The following is a 19,023-nucleotide window of genomic DNA, read 5'->3' on the forward strand; positions in this document are numbered from 1 at the left end:
TTTCAAACAATTACCAAAGCACATACATCATGTTAGCTATCAACTATCTTCTTTATAAATAATTATCTGGAAATAGAGCGTGTCCATCTGCTTTATTTTGACAAGGAAAAGGTTGATACATTGTACTTATCCTTATTGTTTCTTGGTTGGTGTTAGCTTTTCTTTTTGCCTGATTGATGATTATGTATTGGAGTGTAAACTGAATACTCACAGTGGTCTTCTGAAAACTGATAAGATGAAAAACGTAATTGAACCTGGCAGGTAGACTGAACTACATTCGGAATTGTTGCCTTTGCCAATGACAACTGAATTTTAGATTCCAAAAGCTCTGGAGCACTTTCTACTCACTTTAGCAGAATTTCAGACTACATACTTGCAGAATAAAACTGCCCAGCACATGCCTTTCCTTGAAATTCTGAATAACCTGCCAACTCACATGGTGCCACTGTGTGTCACACAATTTTGACTCCCTTCACAAGTCTCCCGGTGAAGAGCCAAAATCACACAGTGGCAGCAAAGATGAGCTGGGAACTACTGCAGAAGGTGGCTTTCCAGCTTATCTTTAGAGACTGTAAGCAACCAGTGTTCATTAAAGCATGTGAAAACACCTCAGGACATTGGCCACAGACTCTGCGACCCTTTAAGTTTTTTGATGGGGCAGGGCATAGTGGGTTTGGTGGAGGGCAGAGTGCCTGTTAACTAGCGCTTGGCACAAGACCCTGCCCCTCACAAAGGCCGCAGTCCTTCCTCACACAGTGAAATATGTTTACAAGTTAGCAGCTCCATGAACCTCTACCATGAACTGTCATGCAACACAATGAGTACCAGACCTGTTCTTAGACCAATCCGCTGTCTCCTCAACTGGAACATCATACCTTGGCCTATTGAAGAGTAGCTGAGGAGGTTTCCAAGTCTAATCAAGCACACTCTCTTATTGCCTGTGACAATTGCCTCTACCTTGACATGTTGAATGGTGGATGGAACAGAATATGGTGTCTGACCCAGTTGAGTCCGCTACTGCCTCGGATAATGGTATGAATCCTGGCTCACTGATGGATACAAGAGGAAAGATAACAGGTCTGGGCTAGTTCGCTCTTGCATTTCTAGGGACATTAGCTTTGTCCACTTGCCAGCCACGAAATCACTAAAGAAGGACATCAGGATTCAGTCTAATGTAAACTTCTTCTCTTAGCTTGCTGAACAGTAGGTGGAGAAGGACAGAAGTGCACTGATCAGATTACGGTTCAGTTGTTTGGGTCACCAACACATAAGTTTTACTGCTGAAGGACAGATGAAGGAAAATACTAGGCCCAGGTGACATTTCAATTGCGCTGATGTAATTCACATAATTCATGTAAATTGAAATTCCATGAAATTACGTCATTATGTCACATAATGTAATTGGGGGGTGTTCAGGTAAATATTTTATCGCAGGATCACCACAACAACATGAATGGACAGAACGCAAGCTGATCATCAAAAATGTAGATGAAAATTCATTTTGCCCTAAAATATGGCTCAAAATGCTATATTTGCTTTTCAAGTAATTTTGTGTAACTTTTCAAAAATTTCACAGAATTACTAAAAAGGAATTTCACACACTCATAAAGAATACCAAATTCATTTCTCCTTGCGCACCCCCTTACAAGTTGTCTGTGACTTTTACTATTCATTTGTCTTGCTAGGTGATACATAAGGATGCCAGTCCTTATCTAGATCCCTGCTCTATTGTCTAGATCAATGCTTTGACTTGATCTGCTGAGCAACATCTAGAGACTGTGTTTCTTTTCACTTTCATATTTCACAAGAGTACTGGTTCTAATGGTGAATTCCACTACTAGGTGGAGAAGGATATAAGCTCTCAGACTATTTGATGCCTCTATTGAAATAATACATCATTACTTACCTTGGCCTGCTGCAGGATCGACTGAGCCTGGGCTTCCTGAAACGAAACGATTGGCCCGTGTCGCTGATCACCTCCAAACTGGAACTGCAAATGGAAATGCCAATATCAATGTCAATTTATATATCTGAAGAGAGATCATCTGAAAAGATAAGGTTTATAATTGCTGTATCCAAATATCTCGACTAGTCCCTTACATTCTCTTTGTTACAAAAAGGTGTTTACCTTTGTATTGTCAGGGAAACGGAATGCCAATGTCAAACTCATTTAAGTAGATAGGAAGCTCATTTAAGAGTGATGATGTCATTTGGCTAAATTGCCCGCGCTGCAGCTGTACACTTATTAAAGTCTTCATTTATATAACAATGTGGTGGAGGGGTGCATATTCATTTGAAGTTCTTTGTATTATTTCAAGACTAGAACCTAGGCTGGTGCAGTCACTATTTGAGTGGCAACAATTATCAAGGAAATATATGTGGGAAACATTTATACAAATTTGTCTGTCTTGAAATTCCACAACGTGCTAGAACAATGGAGCAGAATTAATAGAACTGGTGGTATTCTGAAGTTGACTATGGAATTTGTGGGCGTTATATAACTGATTCTGCTGCAAATGCTAAAAAATATTACAATTAAATAAGAATTAGACCTAATGTGCATGATACAGAATGTTATTTTGGTAACTCTGAGAAAGCCTAACTGTAAACTCAGGCGAAGCTTCTATCCATTTTTATGCTTCATTATACATCATAATAAAATTAATTCACCTGCTCCATTGTCTGATGCGATCATTCTTTGCAGATAAGAGCGACAACTGCAGGAACCAGCTACCTTATTGGCATCCTATCCGAATACTCAGCTTTATGGTATTATCCCAGTATTGTGACTAGGAAATACATTCAGAGCAGTTTTAAGGTCCTCTGGTGATGTGAATGACTGCAGCCATTGTAGTGGTATTGGGTGACAACTCGATTGGGGTTCTATATATATATATGTATATATATATATACAGTGCTTTAAATGGGCCGGTACTCTCCGGTACTGAGTACCGGCACATTTTGAGAGGGAGAGTACCGGCATATCTCAAGATAAACGTAATACTTTTCATTGGAGAGTACCGGCACTTCTCAGAAACAAGCAGGTACTCTATCACAGAGTACCGGCACTTCTATTTTTCCATTTAAAGCACTGTATATATATATATATATATATATATATATATATATGTATATATATATATATATATATATATATATATATATATAAATATATATATATATATATATATATATATTGTGGTCGCCAGTAGCTAGTTATAGTTAGGACCTTGTTTCAATTGAAAAAGCATCTTTTTACTTGTCATCGTTTAACAAATCTTCAAGAAAGTTTGCCCTAAAAAAGTGCCATGGTGATTTTTGGAGCACTTGGAAAGTTTGGTGGTGATCCGTTAAGCGGGGGCCGAGAAAAAGGGGAGGTCAAAAAAGTTGCAACTTCCCATGTTAATTCCCATAGGACCTTTAGACACAACTATAGCCACTAGACAGAATTACATCAAATTTTGCAGAAAGCTAGTTTTCGGTATGCAGATTACGCTTTTGCTTATTTGGTGTAAACCCGTTCAGTAGTTTTTGAGATATTAAAGGAAATCCAAAATTGTTTATCTGGGCTCATGAATCATTCACAAATATTTGCAAATTTGCGCTGTAATTGGCTTCCCGCAACCTGACTAGAACGTTGTGGCCACCATTTTATTTCATGGGCCACATCCCCAGGGGTAAAAATCCTAACTGAAAGTGGCATAAGGAGTCAGGGTGGAGGGACCCTGACCCCAGGAGAGTGATATAGGTGTATTTTAGGGGCATATTATGGGTTTAAAATATTTTGCATCACCATGTACTATATTTGTGAATATTTGCAAATGATTTGCAAAATATTTGCGAATATGAAAAACGTTTGAAAGAAAAACCACAGACTCATTCAGACAGTAATTCATTCACCTATACATGCACTCCGAGACTCATGAACCCACTCACACACCCACAGACACTTATGCACCTACTCAGACCCTCATGCACCCATTCACAGACCCACTAAGTCACTGATGCACCCGCTCACAGACCCAGTGAAACATTAATGCACTCACACACACACCCACTAAGACACTCATACACCCACTCACAGACCACTCAGAGCCTTACACACCCTCTCACAGACCCACTCAGACACTCACGCACCCGCTTACGGATCCACTCAGATCCTCACATACCATCTCCGACCCTCATACACCCAGTCACAGACCCACTGAGACACTCACTCTCCCACTCAGAGACCCACTCAGACCCTCATGCACCCACTCACAGACCCATTCAGACCCTCGGGTACCCTCTCACAAATCCAGTTAGACCGGTGGTTCGCAAGTGTTTTAATGCGGCGTTCCCCCATTGGGGGAAAAAAAATCTCCAGCCCCACCTCAGAATTTTTCACAATTATTCAATTAAGTTGGCAATGTTTAAATATGTACAGACTTATTTAAACATTGCAATTAACTTCTGTTACCTTTTTAAAAATACAATAAGTGTTTTTCTGCTTAAAAAAGCAATGTTGTCTGCATAATGCTTCTGATGGCCAAAGCCTGGCGCACTCCCTTGCATCACTTGAGGCCCCCTAGGGCCATCTGCCCCCAGTTTGAAGACCCCCGACTTAAACCCTCATGCACCCACTCACACACCCACTCAGACACTGACACACCTACTCACAGACCCACTGAGACACTGAGGCACCCACTCACAGACCCACTTAGACCTTCATGCATCCACTCACAAACCACTCAGTCCCTCAGGCACCCACTTTCACACCCAGACAGACACCCTCACACCCAGAGACACCATGTAACATGTATTCTCACATGAAGAGAGACAGGCTGTTCGACCGTGCACAGCACGGGGTTGGGTTGCATAGGGTTTAGATGAAGGGTCTGGCATAATGCTGTGATGGCGGTGGTTGGATTTACGAATATTAATGAAAATTACTTTACATTAAAAAAATGTGGAAATTCACTGAAAAAAACTAAGGTTACAGGTTACATGCACTGCTAATAACCCCCAAATTTCAGTACTCATGACATATTTGATAACATCATTGATAATGACACTGTAACATTTGCAGTAAAATTATTGATCAGATAACTGCGCATGGCGGGCGTGAGTTATATTTACCTTAGGGAACCAGTTATAGTTACTTGAAAGAACTCTAATTATAACTGCTGAATTTCTATGGTTTTGTATAAGTAAATTCTGAACCTAACTATAGCGTCCCCGTAGCCTTTGTTTTTTTTAAGTATATATATATATATATATATATATATATATATATATATATATATATATATACATACCATCAAGGGGTTTTGATGACATCATAAATCATGAGGCTGAAGACCAACTGGTTGTAAGGCTCACCAGAACGCCGAGATGGGAATTTAGGACTATAAAACCATATTACATTTGTTATCATGTATGTCTTATTAATATTAGATCTTTATTTGAGTTTACTTAGCTTGAAAAAGCTGTTAACTCCAAAGTGCAACTTAAAGTGGACATTGATTGGAATTAAAATGTTTCAATTTATTGTTCATGACTACATTGTTGAAGGAAAAGTGGAAAGAACCAACGGTTTTATGTTATTCTACAGCTGCTGCCTTTAGCACATAAGCTGTGGTTAATTATGGATTTATGACATTGGTCACATAATTTGTCACATCATTTGCACATTTTTCAGATTTCAGCGTGAAGACCGTTTCTAGCCTAAATTGATGAAAGTAATACTGAAATAGAATTGCATAGTTTGTTTTGAGCTTGATAATTTAGATAACCTTTTTTCATAATTTAGTTAATGTTGTAACATAATCCTAGCCTCCCTAGCAATGATAAAGCTTTTCAAAACGGCTTGGGGACTGTCATTATGATGATGAAACCTATGTTTCACAGGGAACTGTGATTTTTTTTTCCCATATTTAACTATTCTCTGTGAAATGTGGTTTTTACACCACTACATTTTGTGCAATAAAAGCAGAAAACATGATATATAAATATATATGAATAGTATAGCATAGGTAGATAGATAGATAGATAGATAGATAGATAGATAGATAGATAGATAGATAGATAGATGGATAGATATGATTTTTACAGTAATTATATCATTTTCTGTAGATATGTAACTCTGGATCCAAGAATAATCTAAGATCGAATGGTGTTACAGTGATCAATTGGAAATTAACATTTCATATCACCTTGTTTTTTGATTTAAGCAAAAGTGATGCTTACTGGCAACATGACAGTGTTCCCTGGAGGGCCTCGGATACCATCAGCTCCGGCAAGGCCTGGCCGACCTGCTGGACCCTGGGATTAAAAAACAGAAAATCAGGAATTGGCAGGGCATAGGTTTGAAGACAATCATCCTACATTCAGGGTTAGTGCATTGTTATATCTGTTGAGAAAAGAAATGCAGAAAGTTTACACCGGATACTGAGGAATGGTGAAATGTCTTGAAATTAAAGCCTTGTCTGATCTTCCGCTTTCTCACCAGCAAAGATGCTTAGATATCTCTCCTTTGAAAAATGATTTATGCAGCATCTAGACCAGACTCTCTTAGCAGACCCACACCATGGGGTCAGAATACTGAAATTTATGGTCTATAGCCACCATTGTTGTGGCCATATCTTTTCTCCAAAACAAAGCTTCCTGGGTTCCAGCGACAGCACACCAGCGCACAAATCCATTGGGCATGGTGGGGATTATGTCTGTGAGACTGGAGAGTGGATGGGGTTAATTGATTTTTCTGTTAATAAGCTAAACATTTTTAAATCTGAAATCATCCTTTTCAATTTTGGCCACAGGAAAAGGCCACAGATGTTAAAAGTGTTTTTTTGTGTAAAATACACGACAATCGTTTTTAAAAGGCAAGGATTCTGATCTTTGCATGTGTCTACGACTGCTGTTTTTCGATTGTCATGAAAAGGTGACATACAAGACACAGTTTTTCTACATAGGGCAACTTTCAAATTGAAACATTTAAACAAAATGGACCGAAACATCCATGTACATTAATGACTGCCTTTTTCCTGTACATGCTGCTGCCAGAGAGAAACGCCATAAATTATCTAGTTATCTAAGGCACTTTCATAGCATTAGAATGGCATATATGTGCCCCTAAAGGTTCAAGCTCAGGCAGATGGACAGATAAACACAGCTGTGTGGAGAGCAAGCCATTTTTTTGGAAGCACACCACTTCTGTCCAATCAGAACAGGTACTCCTGGCTCCCAACATGTGGGCAAAGCCAAAGCCCCTCTCCTGGTGATTCTCACATAATTGTCTCTCGACAGCTGAGCTGTCATGCCAGACCATAAAAATGTGAACATCAATGATTCCAAGCCCAGGATCAGCATTACAGGAAAGGGGTGTTCTGAAAGCACATTTATGATATCTGAAGAAAACTACTCTGTGAAATAAATACCACAAAAAGTTGAGCATTTTGGAATAGACAGGGCTTTGCACAGAATAACAGGCCACATCGGAAGTGTTACAGCTTGGAACAAGAGCATGGGGTCATTCTGACCCCCGCGGGCGGCGGGAGCCGCCATATGGCCGCTCCGCGGTCGAAAGACTGCGGAGGCCATTCTGGTTTTCCCGCTGGGCTGGCGGGCGACCGCCAGAAGGCCGCCCGCCAGCCCAGCGGGAAACCCCTCCCCACGAGGAAGCCGGCTCCGAATGGAGCCGGCGGAGTGGGTATGTGCGACGGGTGCAGTGGCACCCGTCGCGTATTTCAGTGTCTGCAAAGCAGACACTGAAATACAAAGTGGGGCCCTCTTACGGGGGCCCCTGCAGTGCCCATGCCATTGGCATGGGCACTGCAGGGGCCCCCAGGGGCCCCACGACACCCCTTACCGCCATCCTGTTCCTGGCAGTCGGAGCCGCCAGGAACAGGATGGCGGTGAGGGGGTCAGAATCCCCCATGGCGGCGCAGCAAGCTGCGCCGCCATGGGGGATTCCCAGGGCAGCGGAAAACCGGCGGGAGTCCGACGGTTTTCCTGGTCTGACCGCGGCCAAACCACCGCGGTCAGAATGCCCTGCGGGGCACCGCCAGCCTGTTGGCGGTGCTCCCGCATCCCCGGCCCCGGCGGTCCTTGACCGCCGGGGTCGGAATGACCCCCCATGTGTCTTATGTGCATTTGGGTGGATGGAAAACCCTTATATTTTTTGCGACAGTGCTATATTCTATGAATAGGCCCTGAAAATAATTTCCACTGCCTTACCATCTCTAATTGTACACCAGAATTAGCACTGCCTCCACAGATTGGACGCTTTTCTGTTACAGCTCAGCTCTAAATCAGGGTCTGTGTTCTTAACAAGGTAGGGTCATAGATATGTGGTTGAAATATTAACCTGCAAAATATCTATTCCACAATATCAGTAGCCAATATGATGTCAAGGTAAGTTTATGCGGAGTTAAGAATAGTACATTTGCACTTCTCTATATAAACTTACTTTGACAATTTAATATTAGTTAAATTGCACAGTCAATATTTTTCCAGGTAGATTTATTTGATCAGGATAGTATGACATATAGCAACTAAAACCAGTGCTTAATATGCAAAAGACTAAGGGCCTGATTCTAACTTTGGAGGACGGTGTTAAACCGTCCCAAAAGTGGCGGATATACCACCTACCGTATTACGAGTTCCATAGGATATAATGGACTCGTAATACGGTAGGTGGTATATCCGCCACTTTTGGGACAGTTTAACACCGTCCTCCAAAGTTAGAATCAGGCCCTAAGTGCTGGTGTCCAAAATATTCCTCTGGATACATAGTAACAGTACTGCATGAAGGCATGGGTATTTGACTGGTCACAGATTGGATCAAAATTAAATTACCAGACCTGAGATATCTTAAATATTTCTACATTCACCTGTGAACGTCTTCAGGCCTCATTACAAGGTCAGTGACAGTGGCTTAAAGTCTGATGGGGGATTTTACACATTTCCCAGAGTTGGTTAGGCAGGTTGAGTGTTCAAACGCTTGGTAATGTTAATAGATTTTATCCTTGCACTCTGCCCGGTTTGGAGATTGCTAGCCGAGACAGGGCACATCTGAGGCTTAGCATCTTTTGTGGAGCCAAGACATAAGACCTCCTTGTCTGCTGTGGAACCAAATTACATCGAATCTACCCATTTCTTCTTCACTTGGCCAAATCAGGTGTTTCTAAGAGGTCCAACACTCTCTTTCACCGATATTGGGAGGGCTCATAGAACAGGAAGAATGCTGTACAAAAAAAGAGCATGCAGTGCACCTCAGAAAACAAAAGATTTACTTACCCTTTCTCCAGGGTCACCAGGAGGTCCTGGGGGGCCAGTGGGTCCGGGAATACCTGATTCACCCTGTTGAGCAAACACAAAAGGAAATACATTGAGGAAGTGATTGGATGCAACCTCTGATTATGCTGGTGTTATTGAATATCAACAATTACACTCCTCCCTCGTCCCACCTGCAAGCGTGAGCTAGTCCCTGACTAGTGTTTAGAATTGTATTTAATCTTATGTGCACCTCTCATTCTAGAAATTGAGCTGAGGTGACAAATTAAGTAAACTTAATTTATTTCTAACAGTCACTCTTTTAGAGTTGAGATTCCAAAAAATGGCATCGACCTACCAGTGCAGAGCTTTGCACTGGCGGGCAGGTTTACTTCATAATTGCGATTTCTGATTTTTCGTTTTCATTGAATTGTATAGCTGCAGACAGAAACTCTTTTGTTTCTCTTTATGTATTTTTAAATTTGTGCAAATAAGGAGCATAGCTCTTGTTTTGAGTTTTTTATACTGTCAGACATGACCGCTAGGCCAATGGCTGTATAGACTGACGTGCAGGAGAATTAATGGGCCAGTTTTTCTATTGAAATTTTCAACCGTTTCAGTTTGCATGAGTACTAAAATGTGAATGTCATATGCGTGTTTTGAGTATGCGTTATGTATTATATGGTGCGTCTGATAATGCTAAAACACGAGACATCAGGATCATTTTTTCGTAGAACATAAACTAAATAGGTTAAATACAGATATTAAGAGCACAGAATACATATAGATAATATCCCTAAAAGATAAATGCCATAATGCCAGGAACCCTGAACGTTCTAATCATGAGTTCCATCGACTTAAATTAGTGAAAATGCGAGACTCCTACAGTTGAAATGCTATAATTGTGCTCCCTCAAAAGACTAAATAAAGGAGTACTTTGTTGTCGAAGGACGTCACATAAAATTGGGTTCTCATTCTGAGCAATGATGGAAGTCACTGTTAGTGGTTTCTAAATAATATACGATAATTCAAACTGTATATAACCCATTATTTTCGCTGCGAAGCGAAAGGAATGCGTCCCAAGACTTTTCACCGTTTGCGTACGATGAATCTGAGGAAGCTGCAAGAACGAGCGTATGTTGGTGGAATGACGCAGCACGCCACCATGGATCAGCACCGTATCTGCTCGCAGCAGGATGGTTGATGGACCTGCTCTCATGCACGTTTTCTTTTCAGAAAATCAAAACGCCGTCCACTTCCCCAAGCGTATTTGTGCGCCCAGCGATTTCCAAGTCAGGGATCGATCAAGGTAAATGCGCGTTTTATCTTTAGCCTTCCTTGCCCCTTTGAGATTGAATAACCCGGCATTCAGCCTCTCTGCTGAAATAATGTTGGCGGTCCCTTCTGACTCTCTAAACCGTAATAGGACCATTCATTACTCTCTGCCTAAGACCCCTTCTCTTGTCCGTTCTTTTTGGTTGTTTCTTTTAAATAGCTGTCTTACATTACATTCTCTTGAACCTCCAGTGGAGTTTTCCTCAAACATACGGGGTGTTTTGCACACTCCTCTTCCTTCATCTCTCTATTCGTCATACAAGTGAATATTAGCCCTCAATAATTTTACAAGGTCAAGCCCTGGTCTGGCATTTACACAGCAACTGCTGATTTAGATGCCCCGCCCACCAAACTGCAGATTGTCCATCTCTGTGTAGATTCAGTGGCAGCACAAGGTTTCTGGTGGAGGTGGATCATTTTGGTCACTGGAAATCTTTGGGTGACAGATCACCTGCCAAACAGCAGTTGGTAAATGTATATTAGAACACTCACCCAATTTAGGGTGGTTGTTTCTAAGATACATGCATCCCTTTGCAGGTCTCAGGAGAAATGTGTCAGTCCCAGATAAGAAACTAGAAAAATTAACCCCTACACACCAGCAGAAAGTTCTCAGTGTGTCAGGCACGTTACTTTTGTCTGTTTTTCATTACAAATGATCGATTTAAAAGAAATAAAATAAACTTTGCTGAGCTGGTGCATGAAATTTGGAGTCCACTCTGCCAAGCTTCTGTACCCATTTGGAGATTTCAGGGAAGCGTTTGGCACCCCAAGCAGGAAATAAGAAATATTATCCCCACGTGCTGGTGAGAAACGCTCAGGCCCTCATTACGACTTCGGTGGTCTTTTCAACAGACCGCCGAAGTTGTGGGCGCCAAAAGGACGACAAATTATGAGTTCATTCGGATTTCTGCCCGTTTACAGGTGGAAATCTGGCACCATTGGCCTCGCTGACGGCAGAAGAGAGGCGTTTCCACCACCATCACCACCACAACAACAGGACTTCACCCGCCGCAATACGGCACAGTGGTTTCCTGTACCGCAGTACGGTGCTGGAAAACACTGGGACCCATTCCATTCGCGGACGACCTCCTCACCAAGACAGGTAGGTGGACCATTCAAAAGGTGGGTGGGGGTGTTGTGTCAGTGAACTGCTCTGCCTCTGTGCAGCTTCTCCATCAAGAGCAGCTCCTATTTGTCTGAACTCTGACCCCGGTCAGGAGTTCGAGGCCCTCTGCCATCCCCAGGCTCCTGCCTGCGCCGCATCCCTGGTGTCTAGTGGGAGAGCTCTGCTCTTCTGCTAGGCTGCCACTTTGTGCCTTTTCATTTTCTGACCTTTTTTATCTTTTATCTCCTTTTCTCGCTTTCACTCTTATTTTCTCTCTTTTTTTGTGTTTTTTTCCTCTTTGCTTCCCTCTCCCTGGGTCTGCTGCCCCCACGGACCTGCCCCCCTTTTTCAGCCCATTTTCCAGCTCCTGCCTCCCAGCTGTCCTCTCTTCCCCCCTCTACCTACTTAATGGCAACGGCTGCGCAGCTGTGCCTCTGGTGTGCCAGAGGCAAACCCGTCTGCGCCCATCCGTGACCCAACCACAACCATTGCCAGGACCCCTGGACCTCCTCTACATGCCAGCAGCACTCCACGCACTCAACCCAGGACACAACAAAAACTGCAAGCTCTCGTCTCCAAACGACACCCACGGACCTTTCAGCTGCCTTCACTGCCGCCAATCCTTCACCACCGCCAAGACCTTGGACCTAGCACAATCCACCCGCAGCAACACACCAACACCAAAAACCCTGAAATGCATCCTCCTCAACATCCGCTCCCTCCATAAACACGCCACCAAAATCTGGGACCTCCTTGACAGCACTACTCCGAGCGTCGCTTTCCTCACTGAGACCGGGATCAACCCCACCTCAGGCCTGGACATCGCCATCGCCATTCCCCAAGGAAACAAGATCACCCAGAAGGACCGCCCACAAGTCCAACATCCGTCTGAGCATACACTCTGTAGACCCCACAAACCAGATGGAACACCTTAATTTCAAACTACAGACCAACCCAACATCCACCCTCAGAGGAACCCTCATCTACCACCCACCGGGACCCCGCGCACCCTTCTCTGAATCCATCACTGACTGCATCACCACACAAGCTATCACAGCCACCAACTACAGCCTGCTAGGAGACTTCAACTTCCACCTCCACAACCTACAAGACCCCAACACCGCATCCCTCATAAACAACCTCCACTGCTTAGGGCTCTGACAGATTTTAATGGAACCAATGCACTCAGCAGGACACACCCTCTACCCCATCTTCACAACAGGAACATCAGTCACCTTCAACCACACCTCCGAACTTCCATGGATAGGCCACCAATGCATCCCCTTCACCTTCAACCCACCCACCACCCTCAGACTCCAGCACCAACCATCTCGCAGAAGCTGGGCAAAAATCACAGACGACCAGCTCACCACCTCCCTCGCTCACTCCGCCACCTCCATCGCACACAACGATGACCTGAACACCGCAGCACGCACTTTCCACAAATGGATCGACGACTGCACCAACAACATAGCCCCCCTCAAGAAAAACAAAAACACCCACGCCAAGAAAGTCAGCTGGTTCCCCGCATATCTCAGAGAATCCAGACGCACCTGTTGTCGCCTCAAGAAAATCTGGAGAAACACCAAACCCACAGAAGCCCACCACCGCACACCACCAACTCATCAGAAGCACCAAAAGAAATGCAATACAAGACAGAGGGGGTCATTCTGACTCCCGCCGGCCGCGGTAACCGCTGCCAACAGCTGCCTCCAACTCAACGCAAACAAGACAGAGTTCCCCTTCATGGGCCCCCAACCTGATGTGTGGAATGACTCTTGGTGGCTAACCACCCTCGGAAACCCACCCACCCCCAAGAACCAAGCCAGAAACCTAAGGATCATCCTGGACTCCAGACTCAACATGGACCGCCAAATCAGCTCAGTCACATCCACCTGCTTCCACATCCGCCACCTCCTATGTTAGACCTTCAAATGGATCCCCCTTAAACACAGAAAGACTATCACACACACCCTCATCACCAGCAGACTGAACTATGGCAACGCGCTCTACGCGGGATCAACAAGAAACTCACCCGCAAACTAAAGAACATCCAGAATGCCGCCGCCAGACTGGTCCTCGACCTGACTCAACACTGCCACATCTCTCAACACCTGCAAGCACTTCACTGGCTTCCAATAGAAAAAAGAATCACCTTCAAGATTCTCATCCACGCCTTCCATGACATCTGCCCAGCCTACCTGAACAGACTACTGAACTTCCACGTACCCCACAGGACCCTTCAATCAGCCCAGCTCTCTCTCGCCGAAGTACCCGGCATCAGGAAAACAAGAACAGGTGGACGCTTTTTCTCCCACATCACAGCCACGGCCTGGAACACCCTCCCGCTCCACCTCCGACAGACTACCCCGCTTCTCAACTTCACAAAGGAGCTGAAGACATGGAATTTTGAAGAACCACCTCAATGATGGCGCTACATGACCCACCCTTAGCGCCTTGAGACCCTTACGTGTGAGTAGAAGCATTCAATAAACCCTGATTGATTGATTGTGTGCATGTGTGTGGTGTGTGCATGTATGTTTAGCGGTATCAGTGTGCATTAGTGTGTGTGTGTATGTATGCGTGCGTGGAGGGTGTGTGTCCGAATAGAAGCGAGGGGAGGGGGTGTCGGGGTGCGAGTGCATGTGTGTTTGTATGCAGAGGGGTGGGGGTATCTGTCTGAGTGCGTGTTTGTGTGTGAATCGGGGTGTCTGAGTGCATGTTTGTGAGTGAGTGAATGGGGGTGTCTGGATGTATGCCTGCGGTTGGGAGAGTGTCTACATGTATGCAGAGGGGAGGGTGTGTGTCAGGGTGCGAGTGAGTAGGTGTGTGTTTTGGGATGCATGCAAGTGGGGGTGCATGTTTGGAAGACTGAGAGTGAGTGGGGGTGCATGTGTGCAAGTCTGCAAGTGAGTGGGGGTGCATCTGTGGATGCGTGCGGATGAGGGGTGTGTGTGCAAGTGTGCGGATGGGGGTGTGCAAGTGTGCGGATGGGGGTGCAAGTGATCGGATGACAGGGGTTGTGTGCAAGTGTGCGGATGAGGGGGTGACTGAAGGTGTGTGGACGTGTGGGGATGCGTTTGCCGGTGACAGGAATGGAGATTCCTGTCACTGGGTGCATTACCACCAGGGTTTTCGTGGCAGTGCGGCAGCCACGGAAAGCCTGGTGGTGTGCCAACTCAAAATACCGCTGGTGGTCTTACGACTGCCAGCGGGCCATAGGTCCTCAACACCGGCCTGGCGGTCCAACCGCCCTGTCGGTACTGACTGCATTGTGGTGGTTTGGCTTTGGCCAAACCGCCAATGTCATAATGCGGTGGTCTTTACTACCGGCCTGCAGCGGTAAGTCATCCACTGCACTCATAATGAGGGCCTCAGTGTGTCAGGTCCATTAGTTGTTAGTTTTTCATAGCAAACTCCTTTTTTTTAAACAAAAACTTTGCTGAGCGGGTGCATGAAATATGGAATCTGAGTGGTGAAGAGTCCATGCTTTGAGTGGAGCAGTGGTAATTCTGCTGAAGGCACAGAGATCCCAGCACCAGCCTGGCTGGAATGTCTAAGTACGGCAGGCAGTCATTCCCTAAAAGGAAGACAGGCCACAGAAGCTGCTGGCCCGGTGGGTGGTCAGGCTGCCCACCAAACTCTAAATCTGGTCCTAAAAGTTCTGGAAGGGCAATCAAGGTAACACACGTTTTTCCATTCCTCAGTTCTGTGAATTACCAATAGAAAAGTGCAGAGATTTTGGCAAGTGGCAAAATATTAACTAAATATGGCTTATACCTTCTTTAAAAATAAAGTAATTGTGTCACTGTGTACCATCAAGCTGAGCTCTCAACAAAACCATCATTACCAGCAGTTAATAACAATATAAATCTATTTATACATGATGAATTTCTGTGTTGGGCAAGCAATGGGTGGGCAGGCCTGAAAACGTGTGTGTGTGTGCCTTATATTTCATGAAGTTTTTGAATGTTTTGTTTTAAGAATATAAAAGATATGGCCTGATTCACTATGTATTATACTGTAGTGCACATGTTTTTTATTCCAATTGTTTGTCTTTTTCTACTCTTCAGGTGAAGTTTAATGGTTCCCCTTCTTTCTTTGGTTTTTATTCACCTCACACGTTCAGAAAAAAATGACATCAGTGTAAAGAATATTATGCCTAAACATATTCTGCAATGTTTCTGGATGCATATTCACACATATTTCAACCAATTTATTAGTTAAGTGTTTCAACTGTGCATTGATTCAGAGCATATTTGTTGATACATGGTTGTAGATATAAAACCACCTGGATTTTTTGTGGCCCAGTATTTGTTTCCAGTTCTTGTTTCAGTTGATAAGTAAACAATAAATTTGTCTTAAAATTGCTATAATTATACAATTTGGATTGACTTAAAAATGAATGTGTGGAATTTAACAGTAACATGTTTTCAGGAACTCAGCTCCTCTTTTATTAATATGTAAAATTCCTAATTGCCGTGAAAAGTTTGTTCAGTTCTTGACCTTAAAAACAGTATGTCTTCAATTTATATTGAGAAAAATACATTATAGAACCAAAAAACTTTCACCTGCTGTAAAAATAAGATGAAAATAGAAGACCACACTCAGGGAACAAAGTATTTTTCACTGTAGTCCGCGGAGGTTGAATTGTATCACTGTTAGGGCCAGAGAGACAGTGAATGGCGAAACTTCAGGCATATAGGGGCAATTGGCATTTTGAGAGACGGTAAGCCTGATAGTCCAAAATCACAAGTTCGAAAAGTGACTCATGAAAGACAAGACCAGGGAATCTACTATATTCCCTGGTGGGAGACTAATTTGTATATTTAAAGTTGTGGCATCAAAACAATATGGCTTTCAAAACAATTATGTGATTGCTGGTCTAGTAGAAATATGAAGTACATGGCAGGTTTGTAGGATTTAAATTTGAGTCCCAAGGAAAAATATTAATTTGATTTTTTTCAAATCGGCCTGAAGATTAAATTTTTTTGTTTCAGACTATTCTCAGTGACAGATATGTAGATAATTAAATGGCAATGATAAAGAGCTGAGGTGTGGCATTTTGAATGTGTTATGGGGCATGTTTGTGAGAGATTTGCACCGCAGGAGCTTCACTTTTTTTGACACTCCGGCAGCGCAAGTCTCTCAACCATATCTATCAGGGCACGCAAAGCCTCATAAATATGGAGTAAGACAAAGCAGCGCAAGTCACTGCGTTGCTTTCTCTGCACAAGGGAGACGTTCCATGGGGCTTGTGGTGGGTTTTCACACGCAACACTCATGGATTTTGACGCTGCCTTAGATTTACTTAATGACGTAAACTTGGGGCAACGCCAAAACCTTATGCCTCCCTAGAGCAGGCAGAACGAGGGGGAATATTTGTATTTCTCTTTGTTTTTTCTTCTTTCCATATGTGATGCATTGTGCAGCACACATAGAGAGAGGAAAACGCCTCTCTGGACTGTCTTTATGCAGGAAGGTGCCCCTTCCTGCACAAAAACAATCCTGCATGCAACTCAGGCACCCTTGCACCATGGTTCAAACGCGTCTGCATTTGCGCTAGGAAGCCAACCGCACCGCATTTCATCAATATGATGCATTTTTGCCTTTCAAATTGGCGTAGGGCAGCGCAGCAAGAAGACTTGTGGCGCTGCCCTATACCAATTCCCCATAAAATATGAGCCTAAGTATTTGTCCTGAATAGAAGTCATACACTATGTATTCATACAAGGCCAATTTCAAAACGTTAGAAATTGGTTCCCTTAGCATTACTCTTGCATTTGGCACAACTTCCAGAGTGCTCAGTAATTCACAATGAATCCTTGGAGTTCCACTTGAAACTAACACCATTTGTTTATATAACAGTTATCCATATAGAATTTTGACCATGTGAAAATTTTCATATAACATTTAACATTTATTGGGTCTCCATAGGTCTTTCCCCTACCTGAGCCTACCAACGATGCTGCATGACTCGATTGTAGGGACAGAATAACCTGTGGTCAAGAGATAGCTCATTGTGGCAGCACCAAGTGGGTCTCCTGCTCTAAAAACTGACTTCATTCACCATAAAGTCTTGTCAGAACACAGGCTGAAATCGGTATGCCTGGGGCGAACCAAATGTGGCATTTGGAAAACGTTTGCATTTGTAAAACATGTACTTACTGGATATCCTGGGAGCCCAGGTGGACCATAAATCCTCATTCCCTATAGCAAGAAAAGGAGGTGCAGTTAATTAAACACAAAGGGAATAGTTACAGTGTCAAGTCTTACAAAGTTCATTGTCTTCCTTAGGCTGCAAGATGAAAACTAATTTTCAGAACAACTTGACCTTGCTAAAGATGGCTGCTTGGCGTTGTTCTCACAGATTACTTGCAATCATTTTCATTGTTGCCATTTATTTGCATTCATTACCGTTCCTTATAAGTATGGCAACTTTCTCATATACATTACACAAAAAACGATTTTACTAGGCGCCAAGATTTACAGTGAAAACATATATAAGGCATACAATTATCAAACATTTCTTACGAAAATTTTAATATTTGAGAGCATTTCTTACTAACATTTTATATTTAAGAGCAGCAGGCAGATCTTTAACTTTATCCCTACATGGCTTTGAATTGCCAGTTCTTTATGTGAAATAAATGCTTATCTGGACTTCATCTCTACATTTTTCCAGTGTTTATGTAGTGTTGGCATAGCAACGTCTGTACTGGTTTTAGCCCTGTTACAATGCTTATATTTGTTTCAGCTGCATAGTGAATTGCCACAATGCAGAAGCATGAAATAGTTTCTGTAGGATACACAGAAGGATGTATTATTTGGGCCACACAATGCCAGATGTCATTTTACATCAGGGATCTGTGAACTCAAAGTTTCCTTGGGCTGAGTGGCAGAATGACTGCTAGTCGAGGAATGAAGTATGCGTTGCTACTTGTAGATACAGTATGAAGGCAGCAGGCAGGTGGGGAGGGCGGTTGTGGAAGGAGAGAGGGATTCTCCGGCACACTTAGAATTTTAAGAGGTAAACAGAGCACACATTTTCAGTCGAGCAATACTCCTAAAAAGGAGGGGACGCTTTGACATTGTTCACAAGAACGAAGTTAGAAAATACAAATAACTCAAAAAGTACTTAATTTAGGGAACAGGGGCTCAACTAGAAGTGCTGTCGGTCAAAACATTAATTCATAAAGGCACGTGTACACATGGGTTGTACTTAAAGACACAAACACCATCATTTATGAATTCGAATTCTGGTCAATGCATCACAAGACCTGACTTTGCACTCGTAAATGCTGGAACATAAAACTGTGCTACTAATC

The 19,023-nt window shown here is 43.3% G+C and overlaps 1 protein-coding gene across 2 annotated transcripts in view; it reads right to left on the reverse strand.

The window, feature by feature from the left end:
• Positions 1-19,023, reverse strand: part of COL5A3 (collagen type V alpha 3 chain) — a 546,803-nt gene that overhangs the window by 259,265 nt on the left and 268,515 nt on the right. For both annotated transcript variants that reach the window (XM_069231786.1, XM_069231785.1), the window contains 4 exons: positions 17,864-17,905; positions 9,280-9,342; positions 6,229-6,303; positions 1,907-1,990 (listed from right to left, as the gene is read on the reverse strand). In XM_069231786.1, coding sequence (XP_069087887.1) covers positions 1,907-1,990; positions 6,229-6,303; positions 9,280-9,342; positions 17,864-17,905 — 264 coding nt within the window. The remainder of the gene's footprint in view (positions 1-1,906; positions 1,991-6,228; positions 6,304-9,279; positions 9,343-17,863; positions 17,906-19,023) is intronic.

This window comes from Pleurodeles waltl, chromosome 4_2 (genome assembly GCF_031143425.1).
Source record: "Pleurodeles waltl isolate 20211129_DDA chromosome 4_2, aPleWal1.hap1.20221129, whole genome shotgun sequence".
In the NCBI taxonomy this organism is placed as follows: domain Eukaryota; kingdom Metazoa; phylum Chordata; class Amphibia; order Caudata; family Salamandridae; genus Pleurodeles; species Pleurodeles waltl.